Source organism: Silurus aristotelis (genome assembly GCF_946808225.1).
Source record: "Silurus aristotelis genome assembly, chromosome: 21".
NCBI classification, from domain to species: domain Eukaryota; kingdom Metazoa; phylum Chordata; class Actinopteri; order Siluriformes; family Siluridae; genus Silurus; species Silurus aristotelis.
Genome location: NC_139594.1, coordinates 11,481,778 through 11,499,032, shown reverse-complemented (window position 1 = coordinate 11,499,032; position 17,255 = coordinate 11,481,778). Strand labels below are relative to the sequence as shown.

At 36.5% G+C, this 17,255-nt stretch overlaps 1 protein-coding gene across 4 annotated transcripts; it reads left to right on the top strand.

The window, feature by feature from the left end:
• Nucleotides 1–995: 995 nt before the first annotated feature.
• On the top strand, nt 996–15,945 carry yrk (Yes-related kinase). 4 transcript variants are annotated; one of them, XM_083524063.1, is made up of 13 exons: nt 996–1,296; nt 7,032–7,068; nt 7,271–7,585; nt 7,724–7,826; nt 9,278–9,376; nt 10,263–10,366; nt 10,480–10,629; nt 11,946–12,110; nt 13,379–13,558; nt 13,638–13,714; nt 14,087–14,240; nt 14,487–14,618; nt 15,059–15,945. In XM_083524063.1, exons 3-13 carry the CDS (start codon nt 7,348–7,350, stop codon nt 15,265–15,267), a joined length of 1,611 nt encoding a protein of 536 aa, XP_083380189.1. In that variant the 5' UTR covers nt 996–1,296; nt 7,032–7,068; nt 7,271–7,347; the 3' UTR covers nt 15,268–15,945. The 4 variants fall into 4 exon arrangements, with proteins under 4 accessions (XP_083380189.1, XP_083380190.1, XP_083380188.1 ...); XM_083524064.1 differs by lacking the exon at nt 11,946–12,110 and adding an exon at nt 12,362–12,517 and having other exon boundaries at nt 1,008–1,296; XM_083524062.1 differs by lacking the exon at nt 7,032–7,068 and having other exon boundaries at nt 1,169–1,296.
• The last annotated feature ends 1,310 nt before the right edge of the window (nt 15,946–17,255 follow it).

Sequence of the window (17,255 nt, the reverse complement as noted above, 5' to 3'; positions counted from 1 at the left end):
ATGTGTGGCTACTGCCCAAAACTTGTAAATGGGTGTGTGAATGGTCAGTGTTGGCATTTTTGCTGGTACCAAATGTTTCTTGTAGCTGCTGACCAGACTTACGTAGGTGAGACTGAATTTGAGCGCACATAATTGTATTTAACTGAATTGTATTTAACTGAAGCCTCTGGTTTATATCTGCATGCTTTTATGCATTATGCTGCTGCACCAAATTGAATAACTGCACGAATGAGCAAGTGTACATGTGTTCATATAAATGTAGCCAGTGAGTATTTAAGGCATGTAGAAAACTTGCTATGTAGGTGCAATCAAATCTAAACAATCAATATAAACAAGAATTAAGAATCTGAAGTTTTGAAAGAGGGTTCATTATTAGGGCATTGGTGCTGGAAAAAATTGCTTATCACGACTGCTCAAATGTTGTTCCAGCAGGAATAGTGACTAAGTGGCACCTGCATTCAGATGTATGGGAAATAAATCGAACAATAGGGCAAGAAATTGTGGTCAAAAGAGCACATTTACTGAACCTTATGGCCACGCATTAGAGTAATAGGAAGTAAGGAAAAAAAGAGAAGAGCAACTGTTCTTCGGGTACTTAACAATAAAGACTGTCAGCGAAAACAGTCCATTCTGTTAAGAGCAGGATGATATAGCTGACTTGCAAAGACTTTTTGAGTTTAGTGGGAAAAACCCCAAGTGAAAATTTATGGAAGAATTGATATGGTCTGTCAAGTTATATGTCATATAAGAAGAAAGTTTATAGATAGATAGATAGATAGATAGATAGATAGATAGATAGATAGATAGATAGATAGATAGATAGATAGATAGATAGATAGATAGATAGATAGATAGATAGATAGATAGATAGATAGATAGATAGATAGATAGATAGATAGATAGATAGATAGATAGATAGATAGATAAGCCTCTAGTTTAAAATGGACAACTTTTCATTAACTATTTTCATGTGTTCGGATGGATGGGTGGATGGATGCGTGGGAGGATGGAGGGATGGGCCGATGGTTGCTTGAACAGGTGGTGTGCTAAGTGAACTGTGTGTGTGTGTGTGTGTGTTTGTATTTGCATGTTTTTAAGGGGTGGAGATTTATCAGAAAAGTCCGCCCCCTGCACGCGCTGGACAGGAGCGCGCAGACTTTCAGCCCTTCCGGACACAGCGCGAGCGCGTTTGTGGTCAGAGCCGGCGTCTTTTCCTGAGTTACAAAAAAAAAAATACCCACTCGGAATAGCCATTCATCGCCGTTTATGTACGTCGGGGTCAGGAGCTTCGTACAGGTGAGTGTCGACGTTATTATAATATATTTTTTTTTGCGATCGTGTGTTAAAAAGTGAATAAGGGGGGAAAATCGAGCTTATTCAGCGGGTGCGCGCGCGCCCCTGACCCTGGTGGAATAAGGCGCAGACAGGCGGACTTAGTCCCCATTGGCTCTGTGTTGGAAATATACATCATTGCATGGTTTAAACTGCTTCTTAAACGCTGTGGGTGTTGGTAGCCATTTGCTAGTTAGTTAGAAGTTTGGCACGTTTAAAACACTCACACAGGAAAAGGTTAAACCGCTGGATGCGCCGGATGATTTTGTGCAGTAGCACTTCCCTATTGTGTTGTCAGTCATGTAGGCGAACGCAAAGTTCACTGCTAAACGTTACTTGAAAGTTGACCTTTAACTCATTAGCAATGTAACTCTAATGGAGTTGCTGTATGTGACTGTGCGCGAGTGACAGACACCTGGTGATGCTTGCGTGCTTTTACTCCGGATGTGGATGACCTCTACCCGCAAGTTTCGATTTGTATTAGAAGGCCCCCAATTTATCGTATACAGGCCAAAACCTGTTTCTGTTGTTATTTAAAAAAAAACGAAATTGATCTTTAGCGAGCAGCACCTTCCACTGAAATGTGTGCCAAAATGCGGTCTTTAACAGCAATTTGTTCATGCATCCCATTCATTCATCTCTCTATTCATTCATGCATTCATCTAATCTGTTTCTTCACTATAGATGACCTGCACTTTTTATGTCTATGTTGATACACCCCAAGTTCAACTAAAACTACTGTATGTCCTTACAGAAAAAAAGTGAATAAATAAGTGGATGAAGTTATTAGCCTTTGTTGAAAACCAGAATGGAATGTCACTGGAACCAGATTAGGCCAGGTTCATCATTTCCTGCTCTTTTACGAGGTCATTTCCTGCCTGTAGCCTCCTGGCGCAATGGGAGGAAGTGGGCCCGACCCTATGTCTTTTCCCTGAAACAGCGAAATGTCCAAACACAAGTAAGCCTGAGCGGACCTGTGCAATACAATCAAAATGGATCCTGAACATCACAGATCCTGTATTTGTAACTGATTTCATGGGGTTTGCCTGACAATTCAGGGTTTTTATTGCAAATTTCCAAGTCCAAAACTGCTTTTTTTTTTTTTTTTTAAACTTGAATCTGCTATTGTCTTTTAATTTGTGTTTCATTTCAAGGTTTGATTCGGTGAGCTTCAATACAATTTGCAGTTTGGTTAAATAAACAGGGGTGTTTTTTGTGTTATATGTCAACACTATTGGAACTGGTTTCAACAGAAATCTCATTTATATATTATAATTAATAATATATGTTTAAGAACACTGGTTTTTTACTTATTCATCTTCAACAGTTTCATGTGAAAAAAGGAAGTCGTTTTGTGACACTTGGACTAACACCATGTTTTTACCCATACGTCAGTGGTTTTGTTAGTTCATGTTCAAGCAACACTGTAGCACAGTATACACACTTGTGCAGCATTTCTTATTTCTTTTCACACATATCTGATGCGTTGTGTTTATTATTGGAAATGCTTCATGCTTTATACGAAAATGCATAACTAATAGAAACTTCAATTCTGGCCTTCTGTGGTTGTGTATACATGTATTCAGTAGTTTAAAATTGTCCACAATTAATTTTGCAGGCATGTGTGTGTGTGTGTGTGTGTGTGTGTGTGTGTGTGTGTGTGTGTGTGTGTGTGTGTGTGTGTTCATGTATAAAAAAAAAAGTAGAATAACTGTTAACTTCCCTGTATCCTATCATTCCAGCTCCACTCACACAACTCTTCCTGTTAGGGGGAGGGAACTTCCTGTCCCAGAGGGAGAGAGAGCGAAAATGGAAGGGGAGAGTCAAGGGGTACAGGGCAAACAGGAAAAATAAGTAGGAAAAACAAAGAGTGAGCGAAAAATGAGAATATGTAGCAAGGCAGGTGAAGGTGAAAAAAGTTTTCGTTGCAGTTATGCTTTGTCAAACAAGCATAAATGCAATTTTTATATATGCGTTTTATGTATTTGACACTGATGGTCATACAAAACATGTGCTATTGTTCCCAGATTTGTTGCGTTTCCGGTATTTTGTTGCAGGAAAGGGCGCTAGGAGTGGTGTAAGGAAGTTGGAGAGAGGAATCAGGGTGCCAAAAATGCAAGAATGTAGGCTAAGATGTAAACATCTGTTCTCATAATGATTCACACACTTGAAAGAGGTGTGTGAGCATGTGTCCCAGATCCACTGGGAGAATTGTTATCTATTGAAGATTGGACAGGAAAGGGTGTGACCGTGAGAAGTTTGTTGCTGTTTGTGAGTTTTTTGTGAGAAAATAAATGAATTACCTGCCAACCCCCAAGCCACTGCCGTCCTTTTCCATTCCGTATGCCGTGTTTTTTCTAATAGTATTTTGGGAATAGGCAGTTACCACTTTTTCTTTTTCCCTTTTTTAAATTGAGCTGAATTATAATTAGGGTTAGAATGTTATCAAACAAAACCCCCTTTAACCTGTAATGATATAGTGAAATTTCTTGTCATGTTAATTGCGTTGCTCAATTTGACGATGTTATCCCAATCTATTTTTGTAAATGTAACTTAGAAATGTAAGATCACATGATAAATTTACCAATATATATAAAAAATATGATAAAAAATATAATCGTTATTATAAATTATAAATATAATTTTTATATACTATAAAAAATACATGTTTTTAGATCAAAATCACCAATGCTCAAAGTATTCCTAGTATGTAGGCATATTGCGATACAAATATAACAGTAAGCAACTGGTTTATGTTTAGCTTACGTGTACATTATGGCACACATTTTGCTATTCGTACAATAAACTAAAGAAAAAGACTTTGGGCTAGGGCAACAACTTAGCTTTCTAATATTAGCCTCTGCTTGTTAGGGACTTAAATATTAGCTGCAATAAAAAATTTATTCAGTTATGAGTATATAAATCATATACACAGATTTGCTTTTAACTACTGCTATGTGGTTCTGTTATAATGCCTAAAAAGATTCTTGATATAAGAAAATGACTTGCCAGCGGGAGACAACAGATTAAAATTTGTTCCCATTTTATGCTTCAACACTTTACTGAGTGCTATATCTGCATATCTATGGATATATACCCTGCAATCAAACTTTCATAGATTTACGTTTAAATTTGGCTAAAACAAGGAACCATAGGAGGCAGTTGTTCTTGTTCTGCCCTCTTAAAACAGCCAGTCATTATCTCATGCAAATACTGCCCTAAAATTCAGACTACACAGGCAGCCTCCTGCCATGTAAAATGCAGAGAGAATGAATGTGGTGGTATGTACAAGATTATTGAGAAAAAAAAGAGTACAGTTCTGTGTAACTCTACCTTTTATATGCACGAAGGAATACAAAAAGATTAAAAATTAAAAACACATCTAACAATCCTTTGTAAAAACAAACTTCTCCATTCTCTTTGAAACAATGTTACAACACAAGTATGACCGTATTGATAAAGTGAATAAAATAAGAATGTATTTATTACAATATTTCTGATTTAGACTGTCTTAAGAATTTACTGCGCTATTACACAGATATTAGGTGTGGTTTTAGGTTATCACATATGGCCAGTTAAACGATATGAGATTTTCCCATGTAGATAGATGTTAGTAAAGGAACATATTCTTGACAATCAGATGAAAAACCCTGACTATAAGCATTAAATGGTTGTTTTTTCATATTGATTTGGTGTAACTGAATTTATATATGTATGTGCCAGTAGCATGTGAAATTTTTACAAGCCAGTACGCTCAGTGTTCTTATTTTTACAGCAGAGATACACTCGGTTCGAGCTCAAAGATTCATTAGGTATTTTACATATTAATAATTATTTATGTGTACAATCAAATAATAAACGTATTGTTAGAATGATTAACAAATTAATACATTAGTTATAAGATTAATCAATTGATTTACCCAAATAGAAAATATTCTAAATATCTACTAAATATTCTTAATATCAATCAAGGCAGCAGGTAAAGTAAAAGTCACCGCAAACCTTTTCACCAGTGTTTGTTGTCTTTCTGAATTTTTTTTTGGATTATTTATTAATATATTTTTAAACACTGCTCTTAAGTGGTGAGTGAGAAAAACAGTTTTTGCTTTTTATTTTATTTTTTATCACTAACAACACAACTTGGTCGCTATCACGTATGTTTACGATAGTTGAACATTGTTAAATGTCGCTAAAATAAGATCTTAAATCAATAATAATTTTTCGATGTTAATTAGTTTTTAGTTGGGATTCATTTCAACTGTAAACTTGTATCTAATAAATTCTCCAAAAGAACATTTCCCACTTATTTTCTCCACAGTCCTATAGAGAGCTCATCATATTCTTATAATTTGTAAGTGGCTTTTGTGGCTCACCATCAAAGCACTGTTGTCATGAAGTTTGACAAATTGCTTTAACTTTTATATTTTTTAAGAGCTCCATTATAAAATTAGGTATTTCTTAATCCATCATCTTGCATGACATAATGCGTGCGTTAGGCTGTCTAATAAATGCTTAATGCAAAAATTATAGTTCTACTTGTGTTTGTAATATTGGATAAAAACTCTTAAAGCCTTTTTAACATTATGCAAATTACTCCATTCTGCCTAAATCCATTCAAAGTTTATCAATGCTATCATATTTATATTTAATTAATGTCTACTACATTAAGATTTTTTTTGTCCATTAGTATTGGTTTTGAGTGAGAAAAACAGGTCTATTAAATAAACGTTTAGGGTGCGCCCTAAAAGTATTGCAAAAATGTATACAAAAAATGTATGAAATCACAAATACTGGAAATTAAATATTTATTTAGTGACTTTCACAAAAGTTGATTGAAAGCTACAAGTGACTGACTTGTTCTTCTGCAAGTGTGGTGAGGTATAGAATCAGAGTTCAGACTAAGAACAGAACTCAGAAATTAGTTTGCACACTACCTAAATTCCTAAACTAAGCAGGAAGACAAACTTCAAATGAAGTTGATCTTCAAATCTGCAGTTGATTTTGTAGTGACAAATTCAGGAAAAACTAAAAGTCTCTGTGATTGTAACTTTCTCATTAGTAGTATAAACAAAAACAGAATACACATTCTTATTTGTACACTGCATTCTGTCATGTTAGTTATCCTTTGATATGCATGACACAGATCAACATATTATGGATTTTAACATGAAGAAAACTACAACATTCTTTTTATACTGCAAGACCTTTCAGATCTTCCCCTGCTTATTGTCATGCTGTTAATAAGTAGTGTGTGTGTGTGTGTGTGTGTGTGTGTGTGTGTGTGTGTGTGTGTGTGTGTGTGTGTGTGTGTGATTCTCACACTTTTCTGTGTGGTGAGATATGTGTGGTGATGGTGTGTCTGATCTTAGTTTGGTGTGCTTAAAAATTAGAAGCAGCCTCCTCTCTTTCAGATCTATGAAACACATACTCTATCTCTCTACAGGAAATAGGGGGTGGCGTTAGAGGGTTGGACAGGAAACACGGGCAACACTGACATCCTGTTCCTCTACTGATGGTCAGTCAGATAGAGATGCTCAACCAAGCTGAGAAATAGATCTGTTTACTGTCCTGAAAGCGGAATGTTGTGGTAGAAAAGAGCAACTTCCTATTTCTTTTACCGGTGGTAAAAGAGGAAGTCAGTGACTTTGTAATTATCTTTCACTTTCTCTCTCTCTGACTGTATGTCTTTCTTTCTGAAGGGAGATGGTGTGGATGAACAGATGATTTGAGAATCTGGTAAGATCCTGATTAACTGCCAAATTGCTAACACTACTGCCACCCATTTCTGGAATACAGAAATATTCATGTATAAAGACTTATTACAAAAAAACAGTGTGATACAGCATAGGAAAGTACACCAGTTAATAAAGGCTTAAGTATAATAAACTGTAGTGTCTTTCACCTTAATGAGTTGCATCTGCTGTCATTTTTTCCACAGGTCTGCTTTCTTGTCTCTTGGGCAGAAGCTCTGTTTCCAGGGTGATGAGCGATATTCTGTGAAAAATCAAGATTACTATGGGGTGTGCTTGCTGTAAGCAGAAAAAGACTGGCAAAATGGCCACTGTGTCATGTAGTGACACATGTGACACAGGAGGTGGGGACAGCATCCGTTACATTGCAGACCCTGTCCAGAGCTCAGGGGCTGACCTGATCCCCAACTTCAATGATTTCCCCAGCACAATCTCTAGCTGTAACGCTTTTCCAGCATCCAGTTTCCCCTCTAACCCTAGCCAACCACGGGCAACCATCACAGGTGTGTGTGTGTGTGTGTGTGTGTGTGTGTGTGTGTGTGTGTGTGTGTGTGTGTGTGTGTGTGTTTTATCATAGTAGAAGTGGACTTACTGCACATTCTAAATTTGCTAAATGTGTGTATTTATGTGCCTGACTACAGGAGGAGGAGTGACAATGTTTATAGCGCTATATGATTATGATGCCAGGACAGAGGATGACCTAAGCTTTCAGAAGGGAGAAAAGTTCCACATTATTAATAACACGTAAGTAAACTTGAGAAAGCACTCGAACTATGTATATAATTTGTTATAAAAGTGAGTAGACCCCTTACATTTCAGCAACTAGTTTCAGTTGTCATCTTTCCAGTGTGTTTGGGGTCGTAAATTTATTGGAAAACTGCCTTTTCTGAAGGGAAAGCAGCATGTTCTGCTTCAGAATGTCACAGTACATTTGGAATCCATATTTCCATCAATGAACCTCTGCTCCCCAGTACCAGTAGCACTAATGCAGCCCCAGACCATGATGCTACCACCACCATCATGCTTGACTGTAGGCACCTGGGTGTCGCCACATATGCTGGACACCATATGAGCCAAATAACTTTATTTTGGTCTCATCAGACCACAAGACATGGTTCCAGTAATTCATGCTCTTGGACAGGTTATCTTAAGCAAACTATTTGCAAGCTTTCTTGTGAGCCAGCTATAGAAGAGGCTTCCTTCTGGGACGACGGCCACGCAAACTGACTTGTTGCAGTGTGCGGCGTATGGTCTGAGCGCTGACAAGTGAACCTTCTGCTTCTGCAGCCTCTAAAGCAATGCTGCAGCACTCATACATCTGTTTCTTGCACCTGACGCACAGCACGAGAACTCAACTTCTTTGATTAACACTTGCAAGGCCTGTTTCAAGTGGAACTCCGTCTTGGAAAACCTTTGTATTACCCTGGACACTGTACTGTAACTCAGTTCTAGGGTGTTCAGGGTCTTCTTATATGTAGCCTTGACCACCTTTGTGGACAGCAACAATTCTAATTGTCAAATCCTCAGAGAGTTCTTTGCCATGAGGTGCCATGTTGAACATCCAGTGGTCAGTATGAGAGAATTGTACTCGAAGCACCAAATTTACCTGCAATAATACACAAGATACACAAATTTGTACGGTCCTGTCAAACAGACAAAAACATGAACAGGATGAATAGGACACGTGGCTTTGCATGGTTATACGACGTACAGCTGTTATCACTTAGGGTGTAGTCACTTTATTTCCGGCAATTTTGACAATAATTACTGTATTTTGAGTTATTTTTAGAGGACAATAAATATATACTGTTTTACAAGCTGCACATTGACTACTAAATTAGATCCAAGTTTCATTTCTATAGTATCGTCTGTTGAGAAGTAATAGTAAAATGGTTGCTGAAATTTGAGGGGTGTACTCACGTATGTGAGATACTATACATATAAATATACATATGGAGAACAATACAGAGAAAAATGACTTTCATTTCATTTAAAAAAACTTGACACATGAAGTTGGCGTCCGCATGAGACGAGAGATGGCAGTCCTGGAGCAGATAGACTTAAGAACCTTGCTCCAGACCAGTTTGGTGGAGTTCATCCTTGAACCTTAACCTTTAAACCATCAGGGGTAGAGGCTAAATAGACTTTTGAATGTTAGACAGGTTGAAATCATGTAACAACATTTTCTTTTACAGTGAAGGTGATTGGTGGGAAGCACGCTCTTTGGACACAGGGAAGTCTGGATTCATTCCTAGTAACTATGTGGCCCCTGTGGATTCCATACAGGCGGAGGAGTGAGTAACATACTGTATATACTCTCAGTTTTCCACTAACTTATAGCTGCACTTATTGCCTATTTTATCTTATATCATAGATATCATATTAGTTATACATACACTGGCTCTGGGCATCTGTTACAATTCAGCATATTTCTTAGCTCCTCTCAGAAATAGAAAGAAAACATGACAGGGTCAGCAGATATTATTTAGAGAGACATTAGTTTCATTTATTTAAAAAAAAAAAAAAAAAAAAAAAAAAGTATCTATATATACAGTAACCCCCCGTTTATTGCGGTGGTTACATTCCCGAAACCGCCCGCGATAAATGAAAAACCACGATAAACGGACACCGTTATTAGAATTAATAATTATATTTTTATTAATAAATGTCATTATTTAAACATAAAACTCCATAAAAACAATTACCAATAAGTTTTTTGGTCTATCATGCTATTTGCGAGAGACTGGGAAAATCAACGAAACAGTTTAGTTATGTGCAAATGCAATTCGCTATAAACCAGGGGTGCGGTAAAGCAGGGGATTACTGTGTGTGTGTGTGTTTGTGTGTGTGTGTGTGTGTGTGTGTGTGTGTGTGTGTGTATGTATGTATGTATATATATATATATATATATATATATATATATATATATATATATATATATATATATATATATATATATATATTATTTATATATATATATATATATATATATATATATATATATATATATATATATATATATATATATATACATACATACATATATATATATATATATATATATATATATATATATATATATATATATATATATATAAATATATATATATATATTTATTTATTTTACACATAGTATAGGTGTGTGGTTATATATATTTAAAAGAGGATATATTTTTGTAGGTGGTATTTTGGGAAGATGGGCCGTAAGGATGCAGAACGGCAACTTCTGGGCCAGAACAGCCCTAGAGGGACCTTCTTAATAAGAGAGAGTGAGACGACTAAAGGTAGGTGACATCTCTCACTTTTATTTTTTTCCCGCTTTCTGCTCTTAATGCCTCTTTCAATTGGTACATATTTCTTTTATTTTGTTTTCTCTGACTGTTTCTCTGTCCCTCAGGAGCATACTCTCTGTCTATCAGAGACTGGGATGAAGCAAAGGGTGACCATGTAAAGCATTATAAAATCAGGAAGCTTGATAATGGTGGATATTACATCACAACCCGAAGCCAGTTTGAAAATGTGCAGCAACTGGTGCAACATTATTCAGGTCAGCTGAAACATAGTAGTTCTTCCTGCACACATACACAATGAAACACATGGTGCCAATAGTGTGTGTTCTGTAGTAGTGATCTCAGTTGTCACTACACATTTTTATATATTTACTGAATGTTACTTGCTTTCTATAATGTATAGGAGTTTCTAATAACTTCTGATGACATGATAAACTGTAAACTGAAGGGTAATGTTTGTAGGTTTATGAAAAAATAAACTCAATATACACCCAGTCACTTTATTAGAAGCAGCTAAGCCTGTTTATTTAAGTCATTACCCAATCAGCCAATCATGTGGCAGCAATGCAGTGCCTACAATGATGCAGTTATAAGTCAGCTAACATTAGAAAAGAGAGAAATGTAATCTCAGTGACCATCACCTTTGCATGGTTGTTGGTGACAGACAGGCTGGATTGAGTATTTAGGAAACTGCTGGTCATCTGGGGTTTTCACACAGGGGTTTTCACACACCCATCACTAGAGATTACAAAATGGTGCGGAAAAACAAAAGGCATCCATTGAGTGGCTGTTTTGTGGGTGAAAAAACTCTTTTTGGCTGTTTTGTGTGTGGAAAACTCTGTTGATGTATCGGATAAATAACATAAACTAGTCATTCACCTCTGATCTCTGTTTCCACCTACAGAACTCACACTCCCAATTACATGTACGGGTGTTTCTAATAAAGTAGTCAATGAGTGTATATTTAACTTGGGGTACTTGGGTTAACACCAGATTTAGTGACTTACGTGTAAAGACTGATTCGCTTTATATAACTGTATGCAAACAGTGATGACCTATGTCAGTCTCACATTTCACTTTTTTCCCCAGTTTTCTTCCTTTGTCCTGCTTGATAAAGAACTAGTTGAACTAATTGTCTACATACTCTTTGTTTCTAGTTTCCTCTTTCTCTGTTTCTGACATGTTTGCTTTCAGGGTTGAGCTTAGTAAGATATTAAAATCTTGCTTGCAGACATGAAAATACACTCATTTAGCAAAGTGTATATGTCCATACAAGTGTGAAACTCAAGATACAGCAAAACCAAGGCTCTATTCCTGTCTGCTATGATACAACAGATATGTTCTCTATTTGTGTTTGTATGTATCTATGCTAAGGTTTACTTCCTTTCAGTGAGCATTGCTCTGTGACTGTCTGTGTGTCTGTTATAGCCCATTTCAGCAAATACTTTGTGTTGTATGTAACTTCTTCAGATCACATTTCGTTCCCCTTGTTGCTTTTTTTCTGCGTATCTCTTTTGAATGTCTTTTGTGTGTGTATATAAATGTCACCCTTTCTGTATGTTCTTCGACTCAGATCGTGCAGCAGGGCTTTGCTGCCGTTTGATGGGCAGCTGTAGGCGGGGTATGCCTAAACTTGCTGACCTGTCAGTGAAGACTAAGGATGTTTGGGAGATTCCAAGGGAGTCACTTCAGCTAATTAAGAAACTGGGCAACGGGCAATTTGGTGAAGTGTGGATGGGTAGGAACCCCACCAACTAGAGCAGGTTTAAGGGGAAGAATAAGGGCAACCACCACAGCTAGACAATGAGGTGTATTCTCATGCTTTCCTCCACACTTGAAGGGCTGTGTTCTGAGGATCACCCAAAAGCTGTGCAGTTGCCATTGTCCTCCTCTGATTCCTGTGTCATTGCATGCGACACCATTTCACTCTTTCTCCATCTCCACCTCTTTCCCTTTCCCTTTTTTTTTTTTTTTTACACACTTTCTTAGGTAATCATGATGGTTTATGTTACTACTTGACCACTCCATGTCCAAATTCCACACCCCAGACCCTTGGTTTGGGGAAAGATGCCTGGGAGATACCCCGAGACACCCTGCAGCTCAAGAGGAAGTTGGGTCAGGGTTGCTTTGGTGACGTCTGGATGGGTGAGATAGTTACCCCAACATCAGTGTCTGGAGCCAGAGTCTGTCCCTGCTAGCTTCAACACTGCTGCCTGTGTCTGGTGGAGGCTGTATCTGTGTCATATGCCTTGCCTTATTATGCTGATCCATGTTAGTTTAAGAATAGAGCCAATTAAAAAAAAACAAATTATGTGCTTTAAACAAGGAAATGTCTTTGTAGCATATCTGCACTGCTCTTTTAATATGAAATCTACAGTTTTGCAAGAAAAGCTATAGATAAGCTATAGATAAAGCTATAGAGAAGATGCTGCTTAGCAACCTATAGCAGTCTTTGTGTTGCACCAGTCTATTTATGTGATCCTCACCTGCTGAGCTCAATGTTCATTTTGTTTTGTAAGGTAGGAGTGACATTTATTAAAACAGTCCTTATGGTCCAGTGGAATACCTTGATACGTTTACAATTCTGAATCTCAAACTAAAGGCTCCAAAGTCATGCAAATCTAAACTATTTCTCCAGTATTGTAGAGAAAGCCATACACATCCACAGAATTGCTTTTTTGCTATTGATCCTTAAAATGCACAACAGTTGTCTTTACCATGTTATTGACAGATATTTGTGCGGGAAAAAAAAACCAATTACCTATGCTTTACATGCTGTTTGTCTGAAGTTGCATAGCTTCTGCTGGTTCCAGTGCATCTGTTTGTCCATTTTATTTAGCCATTCTAATATTCTGGTATCAGATATAAACTGACTTTCTGATATAACCTTCTATAGCCACTATTATAGTTATCTTTCACCCCTCATCCTTTTCCTCACTCCATCTCTTAACCCATAAACCTTTTGTCTCTGTCACACTGTTTCACACTACCTTTAAATGTCTCTAGGGATGTGGAATGGCACTACTAAAGTGGCAGTGAAGACTCTGAAGCCAGGCACAATGTCTCCAGAGGCCTTCTTAGATGAAGCCCAGATCATGAAGAGACTCCGCCATGATAAACTGGTGCAACTATATGCTGTGGTGTCAGAAGAACCAATCTACATTATCACAGAGTTTATGAGCCAAGGTAAACCTGCACACACAACCACAAAAATAATGGGCACAGCAGAGACTAATCTCATTCATACTTTTTATTTGTGTTTAAGGAAGCCTCTTAGATTTCCTTAAAGATGGAGAAGGCAGAAATCTGAAGCTGCCTCAGCTTGTGGACATGGCTGCACAGGTAGAAACTTAATCCTTTTACGTACATTTTGTGCGAGGCCTGCAGTAATAACTCAGACTATAATTCTCAAATCACGTCTGTGTGTACTACACAAGCATTGGACTTTTGTTTGTTTAAATATTACATAATGTATTATATTTATATAATGAAATTATAGAGCGCAATAATATGTATGTTTGTGTTCGCAAATACACTAATTCGTTAATAAATCATTAGCTATTAGTCAAAAAAACACTGATATGTCTATTACTGTTTGTGTATGGTGATACATGATGAAAATACTTGAAAACGATATTGGTAATGTAATGCCTATATTTTTTGTAGGGTTTCGAGGTATTTTGCACTGATAACATTAAAACATGTTTCTAACAGATTGCAGCTGGGATGGCTTACATTGAAAGGATGAACTACATCCACAGAGACCTGAGAGCAGCCAACATCCTGGTAGGAGATAGCTTGGTCTGTAAGATAGCCGACTTTGGCCTGGCCAGACTCATCGAAGACAATGAATACACCGCCAGACAAGGTCATTTGGTTCTCTACACTACATATACCACCCAACAATCTACTTTTCTCACTGCATTGTTTTTTGGCACTTGTTTTTTCCTTTATTCTAAACTCAACTTCCACTCTTTTGATTTACTTTGACTTTAGATGAGATCTGTGTTCCTTTTTGCTGTAGTATTTTATTGCACTTCTGTATTTTATTGTCCTATTTTTCTTTTTTCATTTGTTGTGTGTAACTAATGCTATTATTCTGTGCGAGTTACAGGAGCAAAATTTCCGATAAAGTGGACTGCTCCAGAGGCGGCTCTTTATGGCAAATTCACCATCAAATCAGATGTCTGGTCATTTGGAATTCTACTGACTGAACTCATTACAAAAGGCAGAGTGCCATACCCAGGTATAATCAGTGTGTGTATTTGTAATGGTGCATTTCAAATGGATCAAAATGCTGCTCGATTCAGTTATTTGCTGTTTCCTCATTTTGTTTGGAAGCCCCAATTTGCATTTTGTTTGCATTTGTTAATATTTTGACTTTTTTTATACTGACAACAATAAATTTAAAGTATTATGCATATAAATAATAGAATATATGAACTGAATTTCTCTAACAAAAAAAAACAAACAAAAGAAATTCCACAATACTTACATTGGCTCTAAAATGTATAAATGTGGGATGAATAGCATGGGTACCTGCAAAGCATGTTAGTGTTTTCATTAAAATTGTAAGTGGAGTCATAGAGAGCTCTATATTTTTACAAAATGCTCCTATAAAATAAGTTATACTCTATACAAAAAAATGGATATTTAATTGATAGTTAATTTAACTTTGTGTCATAGGGATGAATAACAGGGAGGTCCTGGAGCAGGTGGAGCGTGGTTATCGTATGCCATGTCCTCAAAGCTGTCCGGCCTCTCTGCATGATTTAATGTTGCAGTGTTGGAGGAAGGACGCAGACGAGCGCCACACCTTTGAGTACCTGCAGGGCTTTCTGGAGGATTACTTTACTGCCACTGAACCACAATACCAGCCGGGAGAGGACCTGTAATGCCATCATGTGCAAAGTGATTTGACTGTTCTTCCAGTGCATTTAATAGGTTTCTAAAGGGATTTTCAAGTGAGGCTCTCATACTAAGTCTTGAAATGAATGTATGTGGGGATGATGTGCGAACCTTCTTCATAGAAAGTCTTTACTGAAAAATTTTAAGTAATTTTAAAGCAAAGAAGCAGTTCCTCCTGAAGTATTACATTAAAAGCATTGACACGTTTTAAAGCATATGAATACTGTGTACGCTGAATTTGCACAGTGTTCTTGTAATGAGGAGTTCACTCAGTCAAACAAGACTTTTTACAGGACTTTGGCTGCAGTAAGCAAATAGGTCAGAACAAAAAATCTACATGGACATATTTTTATAATGTCTTCCTAATTTCTTTAGACTGATTTTTTGCTCAGATATTTTATTGCTTTATTATTAGCCTTCTTTGAGCTACATGATTTTCATAGCTTTATCAACTTGGTAAACATAGGCTGGGAATTAGCACTGCTGTACACTGCTGAAGTTTTGCATTGGGTTAGCATTGACATGACTTTAAGGTATACTGAATATTCAGTAGATCAGACACAACAGCTTTAACATCATCTTTACAATTTTATCTAACTTTGATAGTATTTTTATGTTAAAATATACCACTGATAAAAATAAAAACATTATAAGTGCCTATCAAACTGGAGCTTTCAAGTACTGTCAGTGTTTTGTGCTTTGGATTTCTCCATCCTCAACCACATAAGGACTTCATTCATCTCACAAACATACACTGAGTGAGTGAGTGAGAGAGAGAGAGAGAGAGAGAGAGAGAGAGAGAATTATAATTTTTCAAGACTTATTTACATTTGTGTTAAAACATGGTGAATGAACAAATTGTCAGTAAACGTTAACAGTCAACATTTCTCTACAGAATATTTGCTTTTTAACTATTGGATTGACCAGATCTCCTCTACAAGGCAAGACAAAAAAAAGCTATTTACTATTTTCACAATTTCAAGTAGTTACAAACGTAGCATAAACTACGTACATTACTAAACTAACACTAAAACTAAGAACTGTTATAGACCTGTGCACAAACAATCTGTCAGAGAAGTGTAAAGAAAAAATATGAAAAAAAAACATTACTCTGTTTTGTAGCTTTTGTTTTGGAACTGGACAGCTGAGGGGAAAACAATACATGTTGGTTTGTGTTAGGAGGCTGCATGTCATTCAGAACACAATCTTGATCTGAGTGGTATAAGGCATTAGACTAATGAGTCTCGGTAAATAATGTATAGCAAAAAAATATAAACCTCAGTTAAAATACCAGCAGACAATCTTATAGTAAGTAAATGCTTCACAGTTTCATTCCAGATCCATATAAAATGCCTTACATTCCAAAGTAATGGTCATGCATGTGTACTAAGCTAAACTCATTCGAACTGCTGAAAACACCTGGAATAAGCTGAAGTGGACTCCAGAGAAATCCACAGATATTCTGTGTGAAGAAATTGATAGATCCTTGGCTATGTTTTTCACCAACATCAAACAAGAACATTCAGTATACTTTCTGAATATATTCAACATTTTATTTTATTTTTTTTACTTTTCTTTACTAATCTTTTACATCTTTTTGGCATTGGCATGACCAAAGAAAGAAAGAAAGAAAGAAAGAAAAAAAGAAAGAAAGAAAGAAAGAAAGAAAGAGAAAGAAAGAAAGAAAACATTATCATTTTATAAGATGGTACAATGTGTGCATAACCTTCATTTGTTAAGGCTGTTTATTTGAAATAAACCTTTTAACAAAATATTGCAAAAAAAAAAAAATGTAATACAATATGAATGCATTAGCCAAAACTATATTAAAGTAATGTTATCAGTGTTGTTGATTTCCTAAACTCAGTTATGTTATATTCCAGATTTATGGAGAACATCATGTCACATACTGTAGATGATATATGATTATATGACTTGTTAGTAATGGGCATTACGGACAGGTTTAACGCACAGT